The sequence below is a fragment of the Dromaius novaehollandiae genome, chromosome 5, assembly GCF_036370855.1.
Source record: "Dromaius novaehollandiae isolate bDroNov1 chromosome 5, bDroNov1.hap1, whole genome shotgun sequence".
Classification (NCBI taxonomy): Eukaryota; Metazoa; Chordata; class Aves; order Casuariiformes; family Dromaiidae; genus Dromaius; species Dromaius novaehollandiae.
The window spans coordinates 53,814,044-53,831,933 of record NC_088102.1 but is presented as its reverse complement, the minus strand read 5'-3'; the positions used below and the strand labels follow the sequence as shown (position 1 = coordinate 53,831,933).

Sequence of the window (17,890 nt, the reverse complement as noted above, 5' to 3'; positions counted from 1 at the left end):
AATTACAGATTTTTAAAAGGTGTATGATCTTTAGAGACATCACTCTTCAGTAAACAAGCAACAGTGTTATAAAGACACCATGTTGCAACCATAGACACGCAAGACAGACAGTAAAATCTCACTGGGAACTAAATTCTCCAAGTGAGATACACAGTATTTCAATATAAGATTAGAACAGACTAATTGTACCATTGTTTTTTCCTAATTTTAACAAAATTCTCTAGGTAGACAAATTAACATTTTCCAGTTTGCAAGTTTACAAACTGCTACCCAATTACAGGAACTAGGGAGTTAAAGATAATCAAGGATTTTACAGGGGCTTAGTTATGTGAGTTCTACTTCAGTTTTGTAATGCTAGACCCCTTTAACCGCACGGAAAAACAAATAAAAGCTTTTATTTCCATGGTGAGGCAATATTGAGAACACAAAATGCCGACAATAAGCTGTTTTATTGCTGACAGAATTTGCTTGCACACTGATTCAGCTTTTAACTTAATGCACTTTTACGGAAAAGATTCTGAGTTGGGCCCTTTAAAATTATTTTTGTTAGCATTGTATTTATTTGGTAAATTCTTGAGCCTGAACCAACCGAGAATGATATTCTGTACATAATTTCCTTTTTGTGAAGTTTAGCGGGAATATTACAACAAAAAATGAATGCAAAATATTTATGTTTGGACTGTTAATAAGAAAAAGATACTGCACTGGCATCTCAATTTCAATTTTCAAAATAAAGACATTTTCAGGCTATTACAAGGGCTGCTAAGTGAGGTCTTGTACTCTGTAGGGAGTCTGCAATACAATACTCTTCTGCCTAGGAAAAAAGTTTCGTGGCAATAAAATATCATCTGGCTTCCTCCTCTAGTTTCTTTAGTTTTACTGCATTGCTAAGCAGTTAAAGCATATCCAACATGCTGACACTGTTGTTTTATTTCATTGTATATCAGCTTCAAGTCTCTAGCCACAGTCTGTGAGGAGGAAAACTAGCCTTTCAGAATATGCTAGTAGTAAAAGATTGTTTCCCCTACACACATTAAATCTAAACTAAATAAACAGAAATTATCCACTGCCACCCTATACGAAGCTGTCTATCATAGTTATGTATCAAGCTGGAATTCAGTAGCAAATCAAAAATATTAATTAGGTTTAACTGACTCAGTCTCAAGACCTTTTGATCTAGATCAGGCTCCCTTATTCCCCACTTCCTCTCAGAGAATTCAGCAACTAGAGCAAACTGGGGCAGGGATGTGAAAGGAAGGAGGACTGGGTATAAGTACTGTCACTTGTACGTGCTTGCTTCTGTTATCATTAGAATTAAGACCAAAACATTCATTGTTTTTATGGCTCAGAAAATAGATCTATCTTCTTTTACAACAAATAACCTGGAATCAAACAACTGAAAAATTTTCCTAGTTCACATCACAGAGCAAAATACTTTTGCTGTGGCTTAAAGTTGCCTTTTCCTGTTGAATGTCCAACAGGTTCAGACACTTTCATATTGCTTTATGAGCACCTTAGGCATATCTCCAAGAGCTATACAGCACCTGGTAGAGACTTTAAATTTAAAGTCAGTTTTACTGTTTTACTCAGAATAGGAAATCTGAGGGAACCATTTTTCTTTATTGAAAAAAACCTGACTGGAAGACACATTTTCAACACAGGAAAATATTTTAAATACTTTTTATATCACAGCCTGTTAAAATACAGCAAGTAAATGCCACATGGATACACTGGTCAGTGTTTAGACCATATACCTAAATAGGCAACTCTGTTTTTATGCTGGCTTTGAATATGAAACAAAATTGGAAGTTAGAGATAGTAGTATGTTCTATATGTCAGTTTACCTCTTCTGCTTTCCTTAATTAATTATTGTACTATGCTAGTTTAAAATCAGATTTGTACCAGACTCAGGTTGGTGCAAGTCTCAAATCATACTATTTTCTATTTATTTTCCAATATTTACTAGCAAAAGAGTTTGTTCTGATTTAAACAACACATTTGGTCACGCCACGGTGTTTTTTGTTGCCCTTCCATTGCCATATGTACATTTTGTATTCAAAGAATTTAAGCACAGGATTGTTGAATACTGGTAAGCACAGGAATGGAAATAAAGGATGAAGTCACCAACTGATGCAAATGTGTTTAATCTAATAAAGTTATTTTTCTTCAGTTAACTTCCATCAAGAAAAGTCCATTTGAAAAGAAAAATCTCCCCAAAACTGAAGTTCTTAGAGTGCAGTTCAGTTCATCATGCCAGGCAGGCAGAAATAGTGCACAGAAAAACGGTAACACACAGTACTAATTTTTATTAATTAATAAAAGTCACAGATCAGAAATAGCTGGAAGTGCAACTTTAGATACGCTGCAAGAACAGTTTGAGCAGCTTGTTTAGCTGGTAAAATAGTAAGTGAAAAACTGAAGAAATCAAATGGTTAACTATAGTTACTAGATGAATATTTAAGTGACTACTTTGAAAAAAATGAAAAAATATTTAAAGCTGAGATATAGAGTAATCGATATTTCTAGTAATACAATCTGAGGGGGAAAAAGATTTTTTGAGCAGTGAAGAACCACCAACAAAGTCAGAGAGAACACTTTTTCAAAAAATCACCAAATTTAATCAACACTTCTGTTTAATATTAGGACACACTTTCTGCCCTGGTGAGTTTATATCCTCTATGAACAAGAAGCATCCCACAGAACTCCCAGAAAAAGTAGATTACCTCGGAGTTTTTCCTCAGAACCTTCTGTTTTGCTAAAACAATAGGCAGAGTATCCCAGACTAAAGTGGCAATTTTATAGAAGATAGAAAAAGACAGAGTGGGCAAAAGAATGGGAGGGAGAAACTTAAATAATTAGGAAGAGAAGGAGCCAAGTAGAAAATAAAAAGAGAAGCATAGCAGCAACAAGATTGGTAAAGGGAAGAATTTTAAGAAATATGAGCTAATAAAGTGAAAGGAAGGAGTTATGGCAAAAGTGATCTTGAAGGTCAGTTAGGCTGTGTTCACTGCTTCAAAGCACAGTTTCTGCAGTTATCTTTAGAAAGTCACTGCACCTGGCAGACTCAAGTTCTGGGGCCCAGCACACCTCCCAGTAATTCCAGACATTTGCTAAATGTCAAATGATCTATGTAATATTAAATAATGTGCATATTCTAACAAATGTCACTGCACTTTAAAAAATTTCACTTCATACTCTATGACATTGAAATTTAACGAGCTGCAGCAAGGAGACCTTAGCCAGCCTGATCTAGAAAGAAAAACTGTACAGAACATAAACCAAGTCCAAATGCACTAACGTGCAGGTGTATTTCAAGTAGTGACAGGGTCTAAGAAAACACAAAAAAAGAATTACTTAAGAACATAACAAGCATTTATTTGTGAACTTGAAGCATGAAAAAGAGAAATCATATATTTGTCAGATAACACAGACAATAGTGCCTTTAGGAAAGGCGGCCTTGGCAAAAAGCCATCATGGATTAAAGTCAGAAGAGGCAACTACCAACACAGTTTAGTTGGGGCCCAGACACTTACTACCACCATACATTCATAATTAGGTCTGTTAACAGCAGACAACGTCCTGCTGCCTCAACACTTCTATTTCACCTCTAAACCTTTTCACCTCAGTTTTATTTGCAGCCATCACATTAATATTTCTGTACACTTCCCTCCCCAATATGTCTGGTCTATTTATAAACTCTTCAGACAGGGGCCATCTACTACCATGCATTTATTAAGTGACCAGCAGAAGGGAGACTCATTCCCAGCTGATCCCTAAGTCCTGCTAATCTTGTAAGAAGGACGGCCCTCAAAATAACTAGGCATACATGACAAGGTATTCCTAGTTCACATATTGGGTAAGAGTTGAACAACAGTGCGTAAATATTTAATGAACCATTCTGAGCAAGTGGACAAGGAAATAAAGTGTCCTTTCTACAACATAAAAATATCATCTTAACATTTCCTTAACTTTAATTTGCTTTGATTATAAAAGGATAGTATAGCCAGAAAAATAAAGAAGTGCAGCTCTACAGGAATAAGAGAAGTGCAGCTCTACAGGAATAAGAGAACAAGACTTACAATTCCTGCTCTGTTGTGTTACCATCCTGTTGCATGACCATGCTCTCTAATTCTGCGTCCATAAAGCAAGCAATGTTTGACTACTTACACAGAAATGGATTTTCAAGATTTATCAAACAAAGCTAGTTGAAACTACTAACAAATACCACTTTAGTCTTCAAAATCTTATTTCAACAGTTCATCTGAATTTTGGGTTATCCCTGATGATGATAAAAGCCTGTTTACTTGCATCAAATACAAGGTGAAACATATTACAGTACTTGTCAATTTTATAACAATGTTGAGTGTATTGAAATAATTCTTCCCATTCTTCAAAGGATCAAGTTTATGGATGAGAGTTCTTAGGAAATAATTTCCTATTTACTGAATAAGTACACAACATCAAATACAACATCCAAATACGCATTCATGTTTGATATAACAAATATAATTCAGGAGCGGTACAGAAAACCTCATGCAATCGCTAGACAAACATGATACTTAAGAACGTGACTAACATTAAAACAAAAAATCTTCATAGCAGTGTTCTGGTCTTACATTTTCCTGCCTCACAAAGAAATGTGTTGAAACACAAGCAAGTTTTCTCACCAAGATTACAGTTTGGAGCTATGTAAGTATAAATGTATGCCCACTTACTTGCATATATATATATACACACAGATATTTATATGTACTTTTCATATACCTTTTATAGAATACAAATGGGAATTTTCTAGTGCCTTGCTTAGGAAAACAGAAGGGGGGAGAAAAGAAAAGCTCAAGGATTTATTTAGTAATCACTTTTAAGATGTAGATAATTCTTCAATATTTTAGATGTAAACTTAATGAGAACGTCAGCATAGGACAATGAATGCTGCACCGCAACTGAATTTAAATATACCTGCTTCTACAGGAATTGGTTTCTCCAGGAGAAAAACTGTTTGTTTCCAGTGTGTTTTGGTACAACATGGACCAGTTGAAAACATGACCTGCATTGGAAGAGTTCAGAAGTTCGATTAAGAACAACATTTTTAATATCACATTACATCAATCAATTACCAAACACATACAAAGTACTTGCAACAGCAAAACAGACTCGCTGCTGAAAATCTTGAGGCAGAAAAACAAAACCCCAAAATGAAACAAATACAGCTTTCAAAGTCATTTTTAAAATGCATAAACCAAAATACTCACCTTGTGGTGACAGTCCTTCTCAAAAAATATATCAAAATAACCAGCAATTGCCTATAACAAAGAGGAAAATACAAATATGATAAAGGAACAATAGTGACACTCAAGAAAATGTCTTTCATGAATACAGTTACTGGGATTTCTTTTCCTTTTCAAGCCTTTACTTATAGGAAGAGGCTTAGATTTATGCCTTTAAGTATGCTAGAAATCATAAAATAAAAAAATAAGCTGTCATTACACCTCAACTTTGTTCTGCTCAGCAAAGTAGTACTTTCAGAAAAATATTCAGGCTACTATATCTCCATTATATTACATAACAACTTTTAGTCAGAAACTTTCTAAAATAACCCACACATCCTAACTGCAACTAGAATTATATAAGGAAAAAAAAAAAAAAAAAAAAAAAAACAACGCTTGTTTGCTTTCTATGGTCTCCTATGAAAAGGCTAAAAAGAATCAGGCAACATGCCTACGGCAGTTATAGCTTTCTATTATACAAGTCAACCTCAAGAAAAGATTGAGAATGCATCTGTTGAAAAGCTGCTACTACAGCAGCTGGGCAGTCTATCCCGGTGATAGCAGGGAGGCATTCTCCTCATATCAGCTCTAATACATTCAAAGAAAATACACACCGACTCAATGAGGGCAAGTCTGTTGCATGAAAACTCACTGCAAATTACTATCCTCTCCTTCCTTTCACAGTACCAGTGTTACTCCTCTTACCTAAAGCTATGAGACCAGTTATTCTGAATAGTTACAAAGGACAAATCCTGTAGCACGCTCTTTATATTGACAGAGAGGTAGATTGTGAGGAAAAAAAATGCCAAATAAGCTTATAAAATTATGATAACATCTGAATGGCATATGGCTTTAACATTATGCATTAAGTAATCTGAACGATTACTAAATAGTTAAAAAGTTCTGGTATTTTTCCTTGCTAGTCTAAAACCCGAATGGGCAACGTGATGGTGAATACAGTGTCTTAAAGCAAATCAGTCAATGTTAGCTTTTGTTACCTGTCTTATTTTCAACTAATGGCATTCTAGAGAGGCCTGGAAAGCTCTGAATTCCAACATGGCACAACATCCTTCAGAAAATGAACAACGGATACACTATGGGACGTTTATGAGGAATGAGTACCAGACACTGGAAACAGTGACTCTTCCATTCCTTAAGCAAGGCCCATCACTCAATGCTGAGAATCTCATTCCCAATCGAATTACAGCCTTGCCTCTAATATGCTTTTTTCAGTGAAGATTGAGAAGGTTTTGACAGAGTTTTATTGACCCATCAGACTAGTTTTATTGATCTATAATCTTTTTTGGACACTTGTCAGAGATCTACTGAGTCACAAAAATACTTTTCAGTCAGCAGGTCAATACTGTTGATATGCTTGCAAATAAGACTTAGGATATGATTACTGGAGAGAGGGAAGACAAGCTTGAAACACTAAAAATACCTTAAGAATTGAGGAAAAACTGGCTTCCAGAGAAGGCAAGAAAAATCAAGCTACATTTTGGACCAGAAAGCTGAACTAGTGCCCAAAACCCCAAGCACACATACCATTACACAAGAGAAAAGGCAAACAGAGCTAAAGGGGATGCAAAGATCTATACGTCTAGCAGCAAGAAGTAATAGAAACATTCAGTGTGCTATCCTGAGAAAATCCGTCTTGATTTGATGAACTTTTGGGGGGTTAAGTACTGGCTGAAAGGACATTAGAATTAGCAGCAAAGAAGCCCTCTCCTACTATTTGCTTCTTCCTGTGCTCAGGGAAACAGAATTTTTTTTACACTCTATAAATGATTAGGATAAGTAACAACCTCACTCCTTCCAATATCAATTTTTCCTAACTGAAACATCCTGAAACGCTGACTTTGAGTACCTAAATCAAGAGTCAATAACAGCAATTATTACATATCACAAAGACTACTTTAAGCAGAGTTCCAGCTTCAGGTATTCTCTGAAATTCCTCAAATTTAAGTTCTGAAAAAAACTGCGTTAAAAACTAGATCCCCTTGCAGATATACTGCTTCCAGCCCATCAGTTAAAACCTGAAAAAAAAATTCTTCCGTGAGCTATGTTAACAGGCGAGGCTATTAAGGTCTCAGTCCTGCATAGCTAAAAAAATAACGTTATGCTTAAATACATACAACGTTATGCTTAAATACATACAGAACAGAGTTTGAAGGATATTTAAAAACTAACTGTAAGAGCAGATATTGTCATTTAGAAACCTAATGGATATCTTCAACTATTTTCACAACTCCTTGGATGCCAACAGGCAGCAAATCTTTGGATTTTTAACACTGCAGATAAGATTAAAAATGTTAAATTATGTTATAGCTGCTTATACCAACCTTAAGTGTTCTAAATACTTTAGAAGTTCCATAGACTTTGTTGAGCTCGTGTAATGAAATTTTAAATAAATTTTTAGTAGTAATATTTTACTGTATTAAAACATATATTAAAATATAACTAACAAGTGCTATAAATCATTAAACTGGTTTTTATATAAGATTTCTTTTTTTGACTATCAAACCATTGATCTAGGGAGGACATGCTGAGTACCATGAAAGGTTCAGTACATAATTTGCAGGATAACTGAATATTGACACTTAACAGAAGCCACTTAACCTGGCAACCAGGAATGAGGGATTATGTCGACCTGCAGAATATATAAACTTGATTAGTGGCAAAGCAGCAGAATACTCTTTACTGGCAATGTTTAACAACTTCCCATCTTCAGTGTCTTCCACCATCACTAAGCCAAACTCACAGTAACATATTCTTTCCTGTTATCCACACATTAGAGCTTGTATAAAAGCTACCAACTCAATGCCAATTTTTGCAGATCTGAGAATTAGTAATACTAAGAATTATTTGGAGATCACAAAATTGTTTGGCGGAACAGATTGAGAACTGGAATACTAACCCATTATCTAAAGAGTGTGTGAGAGTGTGAGTGTATCTCAGAGATGTGGTTAAAGGTGACTATGAAAGTAGCAGACAAAAATAATTTTTTAAATTATTTACTCAATTTTAATTCCTGGCTATAATTCATGTATTTGTAAACCATTTTTGAGCCAATTAAAGAAAAAAGTGCATGCGCATGCATGCACACACATGCAGACAGACTCCGTCTATTTCTTTTGGCTTAGGGAATTCACTATAACTATGTCATTTGTTTTTAATAAGTATTTTTAGACAACCTGCAATTATATACCACCGCTGCATTTCATCTTCAGACAGAAATCTCTCCCCTCAAATTTTAAATCTTTGTGAAAACCAAAAGTCTAATACTAAACACAGCAGCTACTGATCATCCTATCAGCTGTATTCTCCATATTCACTACCTCAGCTATTCTACAAGCCAATTACAGTTGAGCAAACAGGGAAAAATACACAGATTAAATATATCAGGCTGTCATGCACACAGCTGGTGGCTTACCTGTAAGACAAGAAAACAAAACAAAAGCTCGAACCTGCTGTTCAACAGAAGTGCAGTTTTTTGCATATGTGTAGGTAATAAACATCAGCTGAAGTTTATCTCCCAGGGATTCCAGCCTCAGTTAGCTACCTTCTTTCTCTCCTCTTCCCGATTTCACATGGAAGATTTCCAATACTCCCACACCAACAACACAGCACTTAAAGGGACCCAGTTTATTCAAATAATAAATTATTTGCATGAAGTTAATTCAATTAATTTCTGAAAGCTGAAGTTAAGTGTGGAAGGTAATCCGATAAATTCAACAGAACACAGCATCCCAAAAATGTCGTTTATCTTTGACACTCCACAGTATAGCATCTAGAAAGAAGGATCTGGTTTAATCAATCACAGCTTTTTTTAATGAAGCAACTAATAAGAAATGAATACAATTATGTTACAGAAGAATGTATTTCCTGAAACGCACTTTTCTTTACACTAAAGAGCAACAGACCTCTTACAGAAATGGTTAGATTCAACAGCTCTTCTCAATAAAAGGGCTGTTACAAAGCGATCCTCTATAACACATATACATTTATATCTTCATCCGAACAGTAAGCTGTGCTTTAATTCTTAAATATAGCGTTGATTTTTAGAGATCTTTCAGCTTTTGAGCTACTTTGTCATATTTTTATCTGCCCCAAACTAAGGGAACTCAAACCACCTACATGGATGCCTAAAGATTTGTTAAAACCAGCATACCTGGCCTCCCTAAAACCTACCAGACAATTCTGTGGAACAGAAAAAGCAACCAGTAAGGATGGTCACATAATGGGTTTCAAAGCTGAGATAATCTCAGTCCTATATTGCAGTTTAAGATGGTAAGGAATTTTCAGCAAGTGATACCGTTTCCCCCATTTTCATCAACAATCCCTTCCATCCATCCCACTACAACTGTATAAAAAATTAACAGTTCCATTATAAGATAAATTTTATATATATATATATAAATAATTTTTATGTATATAAAAGGCTTCCTCTATGCTAAAATATTGGGCATGCAGAATCTCAGTATGGTTTTAAGTCTTTTTTGTAGGAAGCAAGCAAACACGGAAGAAACACAACAGAAGTAGAAATCTGCATCCACAAAGAGTGGTTGAGCCTATGTCAAAGAGGTACCTTGCTCTTCGCACTCAACCTAACAATTCCTTCATACTAGAAAAGAATTTGACAGCTTCTTATAGCTTTTTAGTTACAGCTCTATTTTTTAAATCTCTTTTTGTTCAAAAAGTCAGCTATATTGGAAGTAGTGAAATATTCCATTTTCCAAAAATCAATTTTCATACATTGTCAACGACACCGTACCTTTAACTCAGGAAAAAGTTTTCTTTGCCATGTCACTAGCAAAGTTTTGGAGGACTCAAAGCTGCAACACAGATTTAATTATTTCTCCCCAGAATGTTTTGTGAAGAGCTTTACATAAAACATTAGAATTTTCTTTCAAGTCTTCCTTGAAAGAGATATCAAAAACTAAAATCTACATTTATGATATAGAATCCTATTTCAGTACTGCCAAATGCAAGTGCTCAAACAAAAACAAAACAACATGAAAAACCAAAAAATCCACAACCCTCAAGATATGTTAGTGTAAACCTTAAGCCATTACCAAAAAAGTGTTGGGACCTCACATTACCTTTGATTTTTCAAGACCTTAAAGTACACATACATGATGCTTTCTACAGTTTTCTCTACAATCACTAGTGCTATATATTTTAAAAACAAAACTTAAACATATCAAAAAGCCCCTACACGGATAAGAAAGTCGAAATACCTGATAACAGCAGCTACCAAACTGTATCTTTGGTTAATACTTTTTAAAAATTTCACATCTTCTCTGGCATCTTAACTTCTTTTAACATCTGTTGGTGTTCTTACACCGTGACGAACAATACATAGCTCTTATATTTAAATACATTTCAGAGAAATAATTCTATAAAATTCAAGGTCAAAATATTTTCCTTTCATTTCATATTAGAACACTATAGCAAATTGCTTTATATCAACAACAGCTGTAACTAACAATCACAAACTTCTATTAAATACCCAATACTATAAAGAGAAAAAAAGTATCCAGTGTTTATAGCTTGAATAAGTCCTCCCTTCTTGTTGTAAAACCTAACACATACAGCTAAGCAGCAAAATCAGAAAAGCAGAAGAGATCACCTACAAGTGGCATATTGGAAGCAATCATGCAGACACAAGCATACTAAGAGGGAACAGAGGGCTGGTCAGATTTTTATTAAAGAGGTCATCTTTGACAAGAAGTCACACTAAAGAAAAGGAACAAGCAAATAACCCTCTCCCTGAAATTCAAGATGGCATTTTACAACTACTGCCATGGGATTTTTTTTGTTTTAAGCATAAAAATAATGGTTATTTCTTCTGTTGCAGTTCGCCTCATCATGTTGCTCCTCCTTTGACAGCTCATCTACAGCTTCTCCAAGGATTAATCAGCAAGAACTTAAGCCTTCTTTACAAGAATTTTTCAAGCACTAGTCTCTTGAATACTGTGAATGAGTTAAACAAAAATGACGACTTCTAAACCAGTAATAACTAACTGCAACTCTAGCCCAACAGTTGCTCTAACCTCAAAAGATATTATATATTAGGAAACGCTGCAGCAATATTATTTTTTCTGCTACTAATAAATAAATTGCCAAAAAAAAAGCAGAGCTGTGAGGACAAAAAAAACCCCAATCCCAGAATAAATACCTCTCACCATTACCCAGGGAACTAAGGTTAATTAAAGAAACAAAAAAATGATTAGGAACAGATTTGTGTTATTCCAACTATAAAGCAGCATCCTATAAAGGTCAACAAGAGTTCAATCAACAAAAATAAAATACTCCTGAAACCATAATAGCAGCCACTAGCCTCTACCTGACTTTATGAAACCCAGCTTTTGATTAACAGTTCATTTAAAACATCTTAAAGGTTTTCATCCGTCACTGCAGGTTTGTATGGTGTTGTTGCAAACATACGAAAAACTGTCAATACAGCATTACCCCCCCAAAGATTCATTTGTCTTTAACAAATTTTTCTTCCCTCCTAAATAAAGTATCTAGAGGCTAATTTATTTTCATTCATTCATGTAACATGTACCAAATACATTAAGATCACAAAAAGCTTTAACATGGGTAATAAATAAGTATTAGTATGTATTCTTTATTTTTACTCTTCGAGTCCTTAGCTGAAATGAAGAGACTAGATTTTAATTCAAATACATCTGAATACTAATGCTTTTTCTAAAGAAAATGGCTGACTGTACATGAAGCATCTTAACAGGACAAAACAAATGAGACTGCTTGAATCCTTATGAGAACTCATAAACACTACCTTACCAATTCACTTAGGAACAAGGAAATTAAAAATCATCATCATCACTATCACCTACAGTGGGTAATTTATCATTCTTGCTCTTCGCTAGTATCATGTTCTAACAGTGAGTGGCTAGAGCAAATACAATTAGACAGCTGGCCACAGAAGTGGGAGGATAATGTGCTTTTGATGGAGTTTATCCAAGCATGGAGATGGAATGTTTGTAATCCATGCAGCAGAGTTACTGTGTTTTCCCCACAGTGGAAAAATAAAAAAACCCCTTTTGTTATTAAAACTAACAATTTTGTATTTTAAAAAGAATCAGCATCTGAATATCACTGTAGAGGCAGCTATCAATAACTAAATAGATCAGAAGGACAAATCCTGCTTTGTAACATGTCTTTCCTTTAAACAGAGAAATCTGGCATTCAAGGTATGTTTAACAACGGTACCCAAAGCTAGGTTTCCACCTTTTATCTAAAAACATTTAGTTTCTCATCACCTAAGGTTGGAATTAAATACTTACATGCTAACACTTGTGATGGGCTCCCAAATGCAAGACTGCCCATCAAGAGACTAAATTGTTTAACATGCAAGAAGATTCTAACAAGCAAACAAGCTTTTTTTTAGTCAAAATAATTTTCTCCAGAACCAACTTCATTTCCTTTTTCTTCCTAAAGGTTTAATACCTCAGTCACGTCCTCTGGTCCATTATCCTTCTTTCATTCCCTTCCTCCCTCCCACTTTTTATATACATCCACTGCTCTTTGACATGTTCTCCTGGGAGCAATGAAGAGATACTGCCATTTTCCTCCCATGGGATATTGTTATTCAGCTAGGAAAGAACCACCTTGATAGACTCACAGGGGAAACACTCGCAAACAAAAGAGAAAGTTTGTCAATTGATTTTTACACTGGGGGTAATCACCATTATATTTTATCTCAAAAGCTCACACAGTGATCAACTCAGAATACAATTAATGGAATATTTTCCTAACAGCATCTACTAACCGATATTAGCCAGATGTCTCATTAAAATCAGCAGTGACAAACCCTAGTTCTCTACCAGGAAAATGCATTTTTGCAATCTAATTAAATTTGTTTTTGGCCATTATCTTTGTAAGATTGAAATCAAGTCAACCTGCATTAAAAGTGTTTGAATCAATTTCATATAATGGTTCCACGCAACTGTTTTGTGCCTTTAAAGTCCTCCATCTTCGAAAGCTAAAGTAGTGCTAAATAAAGTAGCTTAATCCTAAAAAGATAATACTTAGTGGTAAGCCACAAGAGGAAATAAAAATTAGGAGAAAGAATACTTGGTCTGGGAAAAGTCTTGAAATGTTTTCCCCCCAAAGAAGATAAAAACTAAGCAGCACATGCAAGGTCACTGTACTGTTTAAATATTTATTTTCACTCAATCTTTCCATATTTATCAGGTTAATTTGGAAAGTTTTTCTTGAGGACTCAACTAATTGCTTGAAAACCTGGAAGAAAAGCTATTTAAAGGATTAAGCTATTTTTATTTAGAGGATAAGACTGAATCACATCACAGGATAATCTGCAATACAATTAGGATGCACCTGAAATACAGAGGTTGGTCTGTTAGGATCATTACACAACTCTGCTTGATGTATTCTTTTTTCTGTTACCATATAAAGGTTTTTTTTTTTTTTTAATTCTCAGTAATTTGAAATTATTCACAGGCTGGAAGAGAGACTCAAATAAGATATGCTCCAATTAATACTGTGCTCTTAGGTTTTGGGAACCGCAGTTTCACTAATTCTCTCCAGCTCATCACTAAATCTGGGCACTTCTGTCCTGACTCGCTCCATTTATTTAAAAACAGAAAACAGTTAAGCCTACTGCCTACTGAATTGCATGGTTTTCATCAAACAACCTCTAGTACAATTAATTGACGCTATCATACAAGCAGATAATTAGTGAAGAGGTCAGCAGCAAGGCCTTCTGAGAGCAAAGACAGTGATAATATCTAGAAAAATATTCCACCACTTGCATTATCATTTTTCATGAACTAACAGGTTTTACTAAGAAATGACACAGCAAAATAAAAATCAAAGGACAAGAAAGGGTTATGGGGCTCAAGCCCCAAAGGTTAGCATTAGAGAGGCTAATCTTCCTATGCTCCTTCCAGTCCAAGAACAGGAAAAAGGCTCTGCTTCTTGCTGTCCTCTAAGCAAAACTGTACAGCTTTCCACAACCTTTATGAAATCCAAAAACCCCAAAGCGTTAACCAGAGCAATTTACAAGGTCAGGAATAAAGTATTGGGAAATCAGAAAGCGGCCAGCTTTTCTGTTGAGTCTGAAAATAAACAAACACAGAATTTCAATAGTATCTACTAAAAGGAGGTGGAGGGGAGACAGAAAAGCCAAGATCAGATTTTAGGGAACCTCCACAGCTTACTACAGAAATTAGAAATGCAGCCTTTCCTGCACAACAGGCCCTGGAGGTGCTCCAAGTCATAATCAAAGCACATGTGGTAATGAGTTGATAAAAATACTGCAGTATTTCTTTGATTCCTGTCAGCTTCTACTGCCACAGAAATGCGAACAAGTTTATGGAAACAAGCAATAGATCCCAACACAGCCAATGCCTCCAGAGTTGCCAACCAGAAGTCTAGCCCTTCAGTGATTAACATTATGTTGGCTACTCCAAGTGGATAAAGCCACAATTCCTTGTCCCTCACACCTTCTAAATTATTTCCCATCGGTGCTCCACTTCCGCAAAAAAAAATCTTGGCAGTAGCAACAAGGTCTCCTATGCTGTTGACACTATTTCTAAGAAAGAATGTCAACTCTATACTCCTCTACACACCTTGGAAGAGGTGCAATAGAGACCACAAAACAACTGACCTGTGGCATCAGCATTACCAACAGTACACCTAAGCTTTCCACTTGTTTGTGCTACTGACAGATGCAGCCAAATTTCTGATGGCAACATTGGTCTGAATTTAGCTCTGCCTTTGATGGCAGCATTTGGAAAAGGAGGGCCAAGTTTCTTTTCACACTTTCAGGGCAAAGAAAAAGAAAGGGCTGAGAAGGTGCTGCTTTGAAAATATCTTTACGTTGCGAACTAAAAAAGTCGACGCATACTGGCATATAAGGATGAATTTTCAAATCGCTATTTCTGTGAAAGCTATTTTTTTCTATAAAAAGCTAAAATATTTAGAAACATTTATATTAAAAATGCAAAAATCACAACAGCCAAGTACATTTAAGTTAAAATTTGGGGAAATACAAGTAGCTTTCTCTCTTCATTAAAAAAAATAAAAATAAAAAGCCAGGAGAACAAAAAACAGATGCAAACAAGGGAAAACATCAAATGTTATTTTCAAAGGACAAATTGCAATCTGAAAGCCTCTCCTCAAAAATTCTCAATATAAATAATGGACTTTTATTGTTCATTTACTGCAAGGTTAGGCAGCCTGATATGATGGATGAAATGTCAACCTCCAACTAAACTTCTACAATCCATCATAAAAAGAGTTGAAGTTTCACTCAAAGTGTCAATAATGCTAAATGATAAAGTGCAAAATACTTCGCAGAGGTCTGATGGTTCTTTTAGAACATGCATTCACCGCAAAATTTCAGAAGCACTGCTCTTCCTCGACCCTCCTGGGAAATTGTAAAATGCAGCTATGAATTTATAAATCAATGATATAATAAGTAGGAGCACAAAGCAAAAATGAGATTTTTATAACAGTCTAGTGTTAGGGGAAATTATACTTACAAAATAAGCTACTTCACCCTATTCAAACATCAAAGACAATCAAGATTTTGTAGCACTTTCCATTTACTAATCATCTATTCAGAAGTGGCCAAATTAAGAAAGTTAACCAGAGCTGCACTAGAGACCCTGGTCTGAAATCACAGTTGACCCTGCCTTGAGCAGGAGGTCAGACCAATGACTCCCTGAGGTTCCAACCTGGATTATTCTAGGATTATTCTAGGATTCCTTTACTAACCACAAATAGATTTTTGCATGCACTACAAAATATACAGATTTTTCATTAACAAAAACGAAGAAGTTGATGTGCCTTTACTTAATTTGGTGACAATTAACATTTAGTTATTTAATTTGTACATAACTACTAATTCACACTAGTCAGAATGCTTTAAATTCTAAACATGGGAAAAGTTCAATTTAACTTACTGAGATATTCTTATATATCCTGAAATACAGGAACAGTGGTAGCAACAGCATGAAATACATGCAGAACCATCAAAAAACAGGTATTACATTTCTTGATCTGGGAATCTAAGTTTTCAAATTTTATTGCTGTTTATATTTACAATTTTGTATTATACCATATGATAGTCTTATGACAAATTTGTGTCCATATCAGAAGCTGCCTACATCTCTTCTCTATATAAATACGCAAAAGCAAAATAAAACAATTTTAACAGACTGTCATTATTACAATAAATTAAAAATTAGATTCCAATTTTCTCTTTGGACTTGATTCCGTGATGTGCTGTAACTTTCAACTGCTAAGCATGAAGCTCCCAGCAGAAGTATCACAATACACTAAACTACAAGAATTTCAGTTTCTATTACAGATCTCAAAGCTTAATATAAGTTTTCTCCAAGTTTTGCAAGAATATTCTTAACAGTGGATAGAAAGTGTTTATAGTTAACATTAAACATAAAAGCATAGTACTGCAATCATAAAGTCTGTAAAGTTAGGCCACCTTGCCTTTAATGTTAGGATGCAGTGTCAGAAATTGTATCAAATTATCACTTTAGTCTCTACTACCACCAGACTACCATCTGTACCTCATCCCCTCATACCTTCCTCCTTAATTATACATCTAAGAACACTTTTCCAAAGTTAAAACACTTTTCCAAGTTTAACCTTCTTAGAAGTCTAATGCCGCAATAGAAAACACAGTATGTAAAGTATACATTTGTCTTTTAGGAAGAATGGGACGGACTACTGAAGGGCAAGTGCACCACAGTGCCTTGTAACCACTACTTTGTACCTATAATCCACCATGAGAAACTAAGAACAAAATTAGAAAGGTTCAAACCTTTGCCAAAGCTTCTACTCTTTCCTGGCTCTACAAATCCAAGAAACTCCTGATCCCCTTCAGTATATTTTATCCCTTGGAGAAAAGATGTCCAGTGTTCTCACATCAACAGTTATGCTTTTAGGTCTTGCTCAGAGTGGCCCTCCAAGCTCTCCCAGCAACCCACAAAGCCAAACATAATATACAGACGTGGTAAATGATGCTTCAATAGCCTTTCAAGACCTATTTTTTCCTGGTCTACTTCCTGCTTAGAGTGTTTTTTTTTTTTTTAAGGCAATTATTTAATCTACCAGTCTTTCTGCTTAATTGCCACGGACTTGAATGGATTTAAAACAGAAGGGTCTCTTGAGTTCAGAGCTGAAAAACACATACAAAGTAATTACCAATCCCACACTGTACCTGTGACTCCATCTCCTCTTTCATGAAGCTATTAGAATTAAATGCTCGTAGGTATGAGAACAATGATTTAACTGACATACAGCTGAGTTTTCAGACACATACTTGACTTTATCTTAAGTCCCAAATTAATCTTTTCCCCTTCTTTAATCTAATTTTTAGATATCTTCCAAACCTTGTCTTCCATCCCTCCTCTGGTTGCCAGAAAGCTGATGTAAGTTTTTTAAAAATCACTCCAATTCGAGAGCTACCAATCACTATTTATTCCATAGATCATCAAAATTTGGGGGATAGTTCATTTCTTTACCATAATACCACAGTGATGTCAAGCGGGAGAAAAGCTTCACTGTTTCTGAATTGCAAAATTACATTTGCACTGTGGCTTAGAGAT

The 17,890-nt window shown here is 35.1% G+C and overlaps 1 protein-coding gene across 4 annotated transcripts in view; it reads right to left on the bottom strand.

Annotated features, from left to right (window-relative positions):
- PRMT3 (protein arginine methyltransferase 3) overlaps window positions 1-17,890 on the bottom strand; it is a 67,661-nt gene that overhangs the window by 7,021 nt on the left and 42,750 nt on the right. For all 4 annotated transcript variants that reach the window (XM_026094551.2, XM_064512846.1, XM_064512847.1 and 1 more), the window contains 2 exons: window positions 5,253-5,303; window positions 4,960-5,047 (listed from right to left, as the gene is read on the bottom strand). In XM_026094551.2, the coding sequence (XP_025950336.1) occupies window positions 4,960-5,047; window positions 5,253-5,303 (139 nt within the window). The remainder of the gene's footprint in view (window positions 1-4,959; window positions 5,048-5,252; window positions 5,304-17,890) is intronic.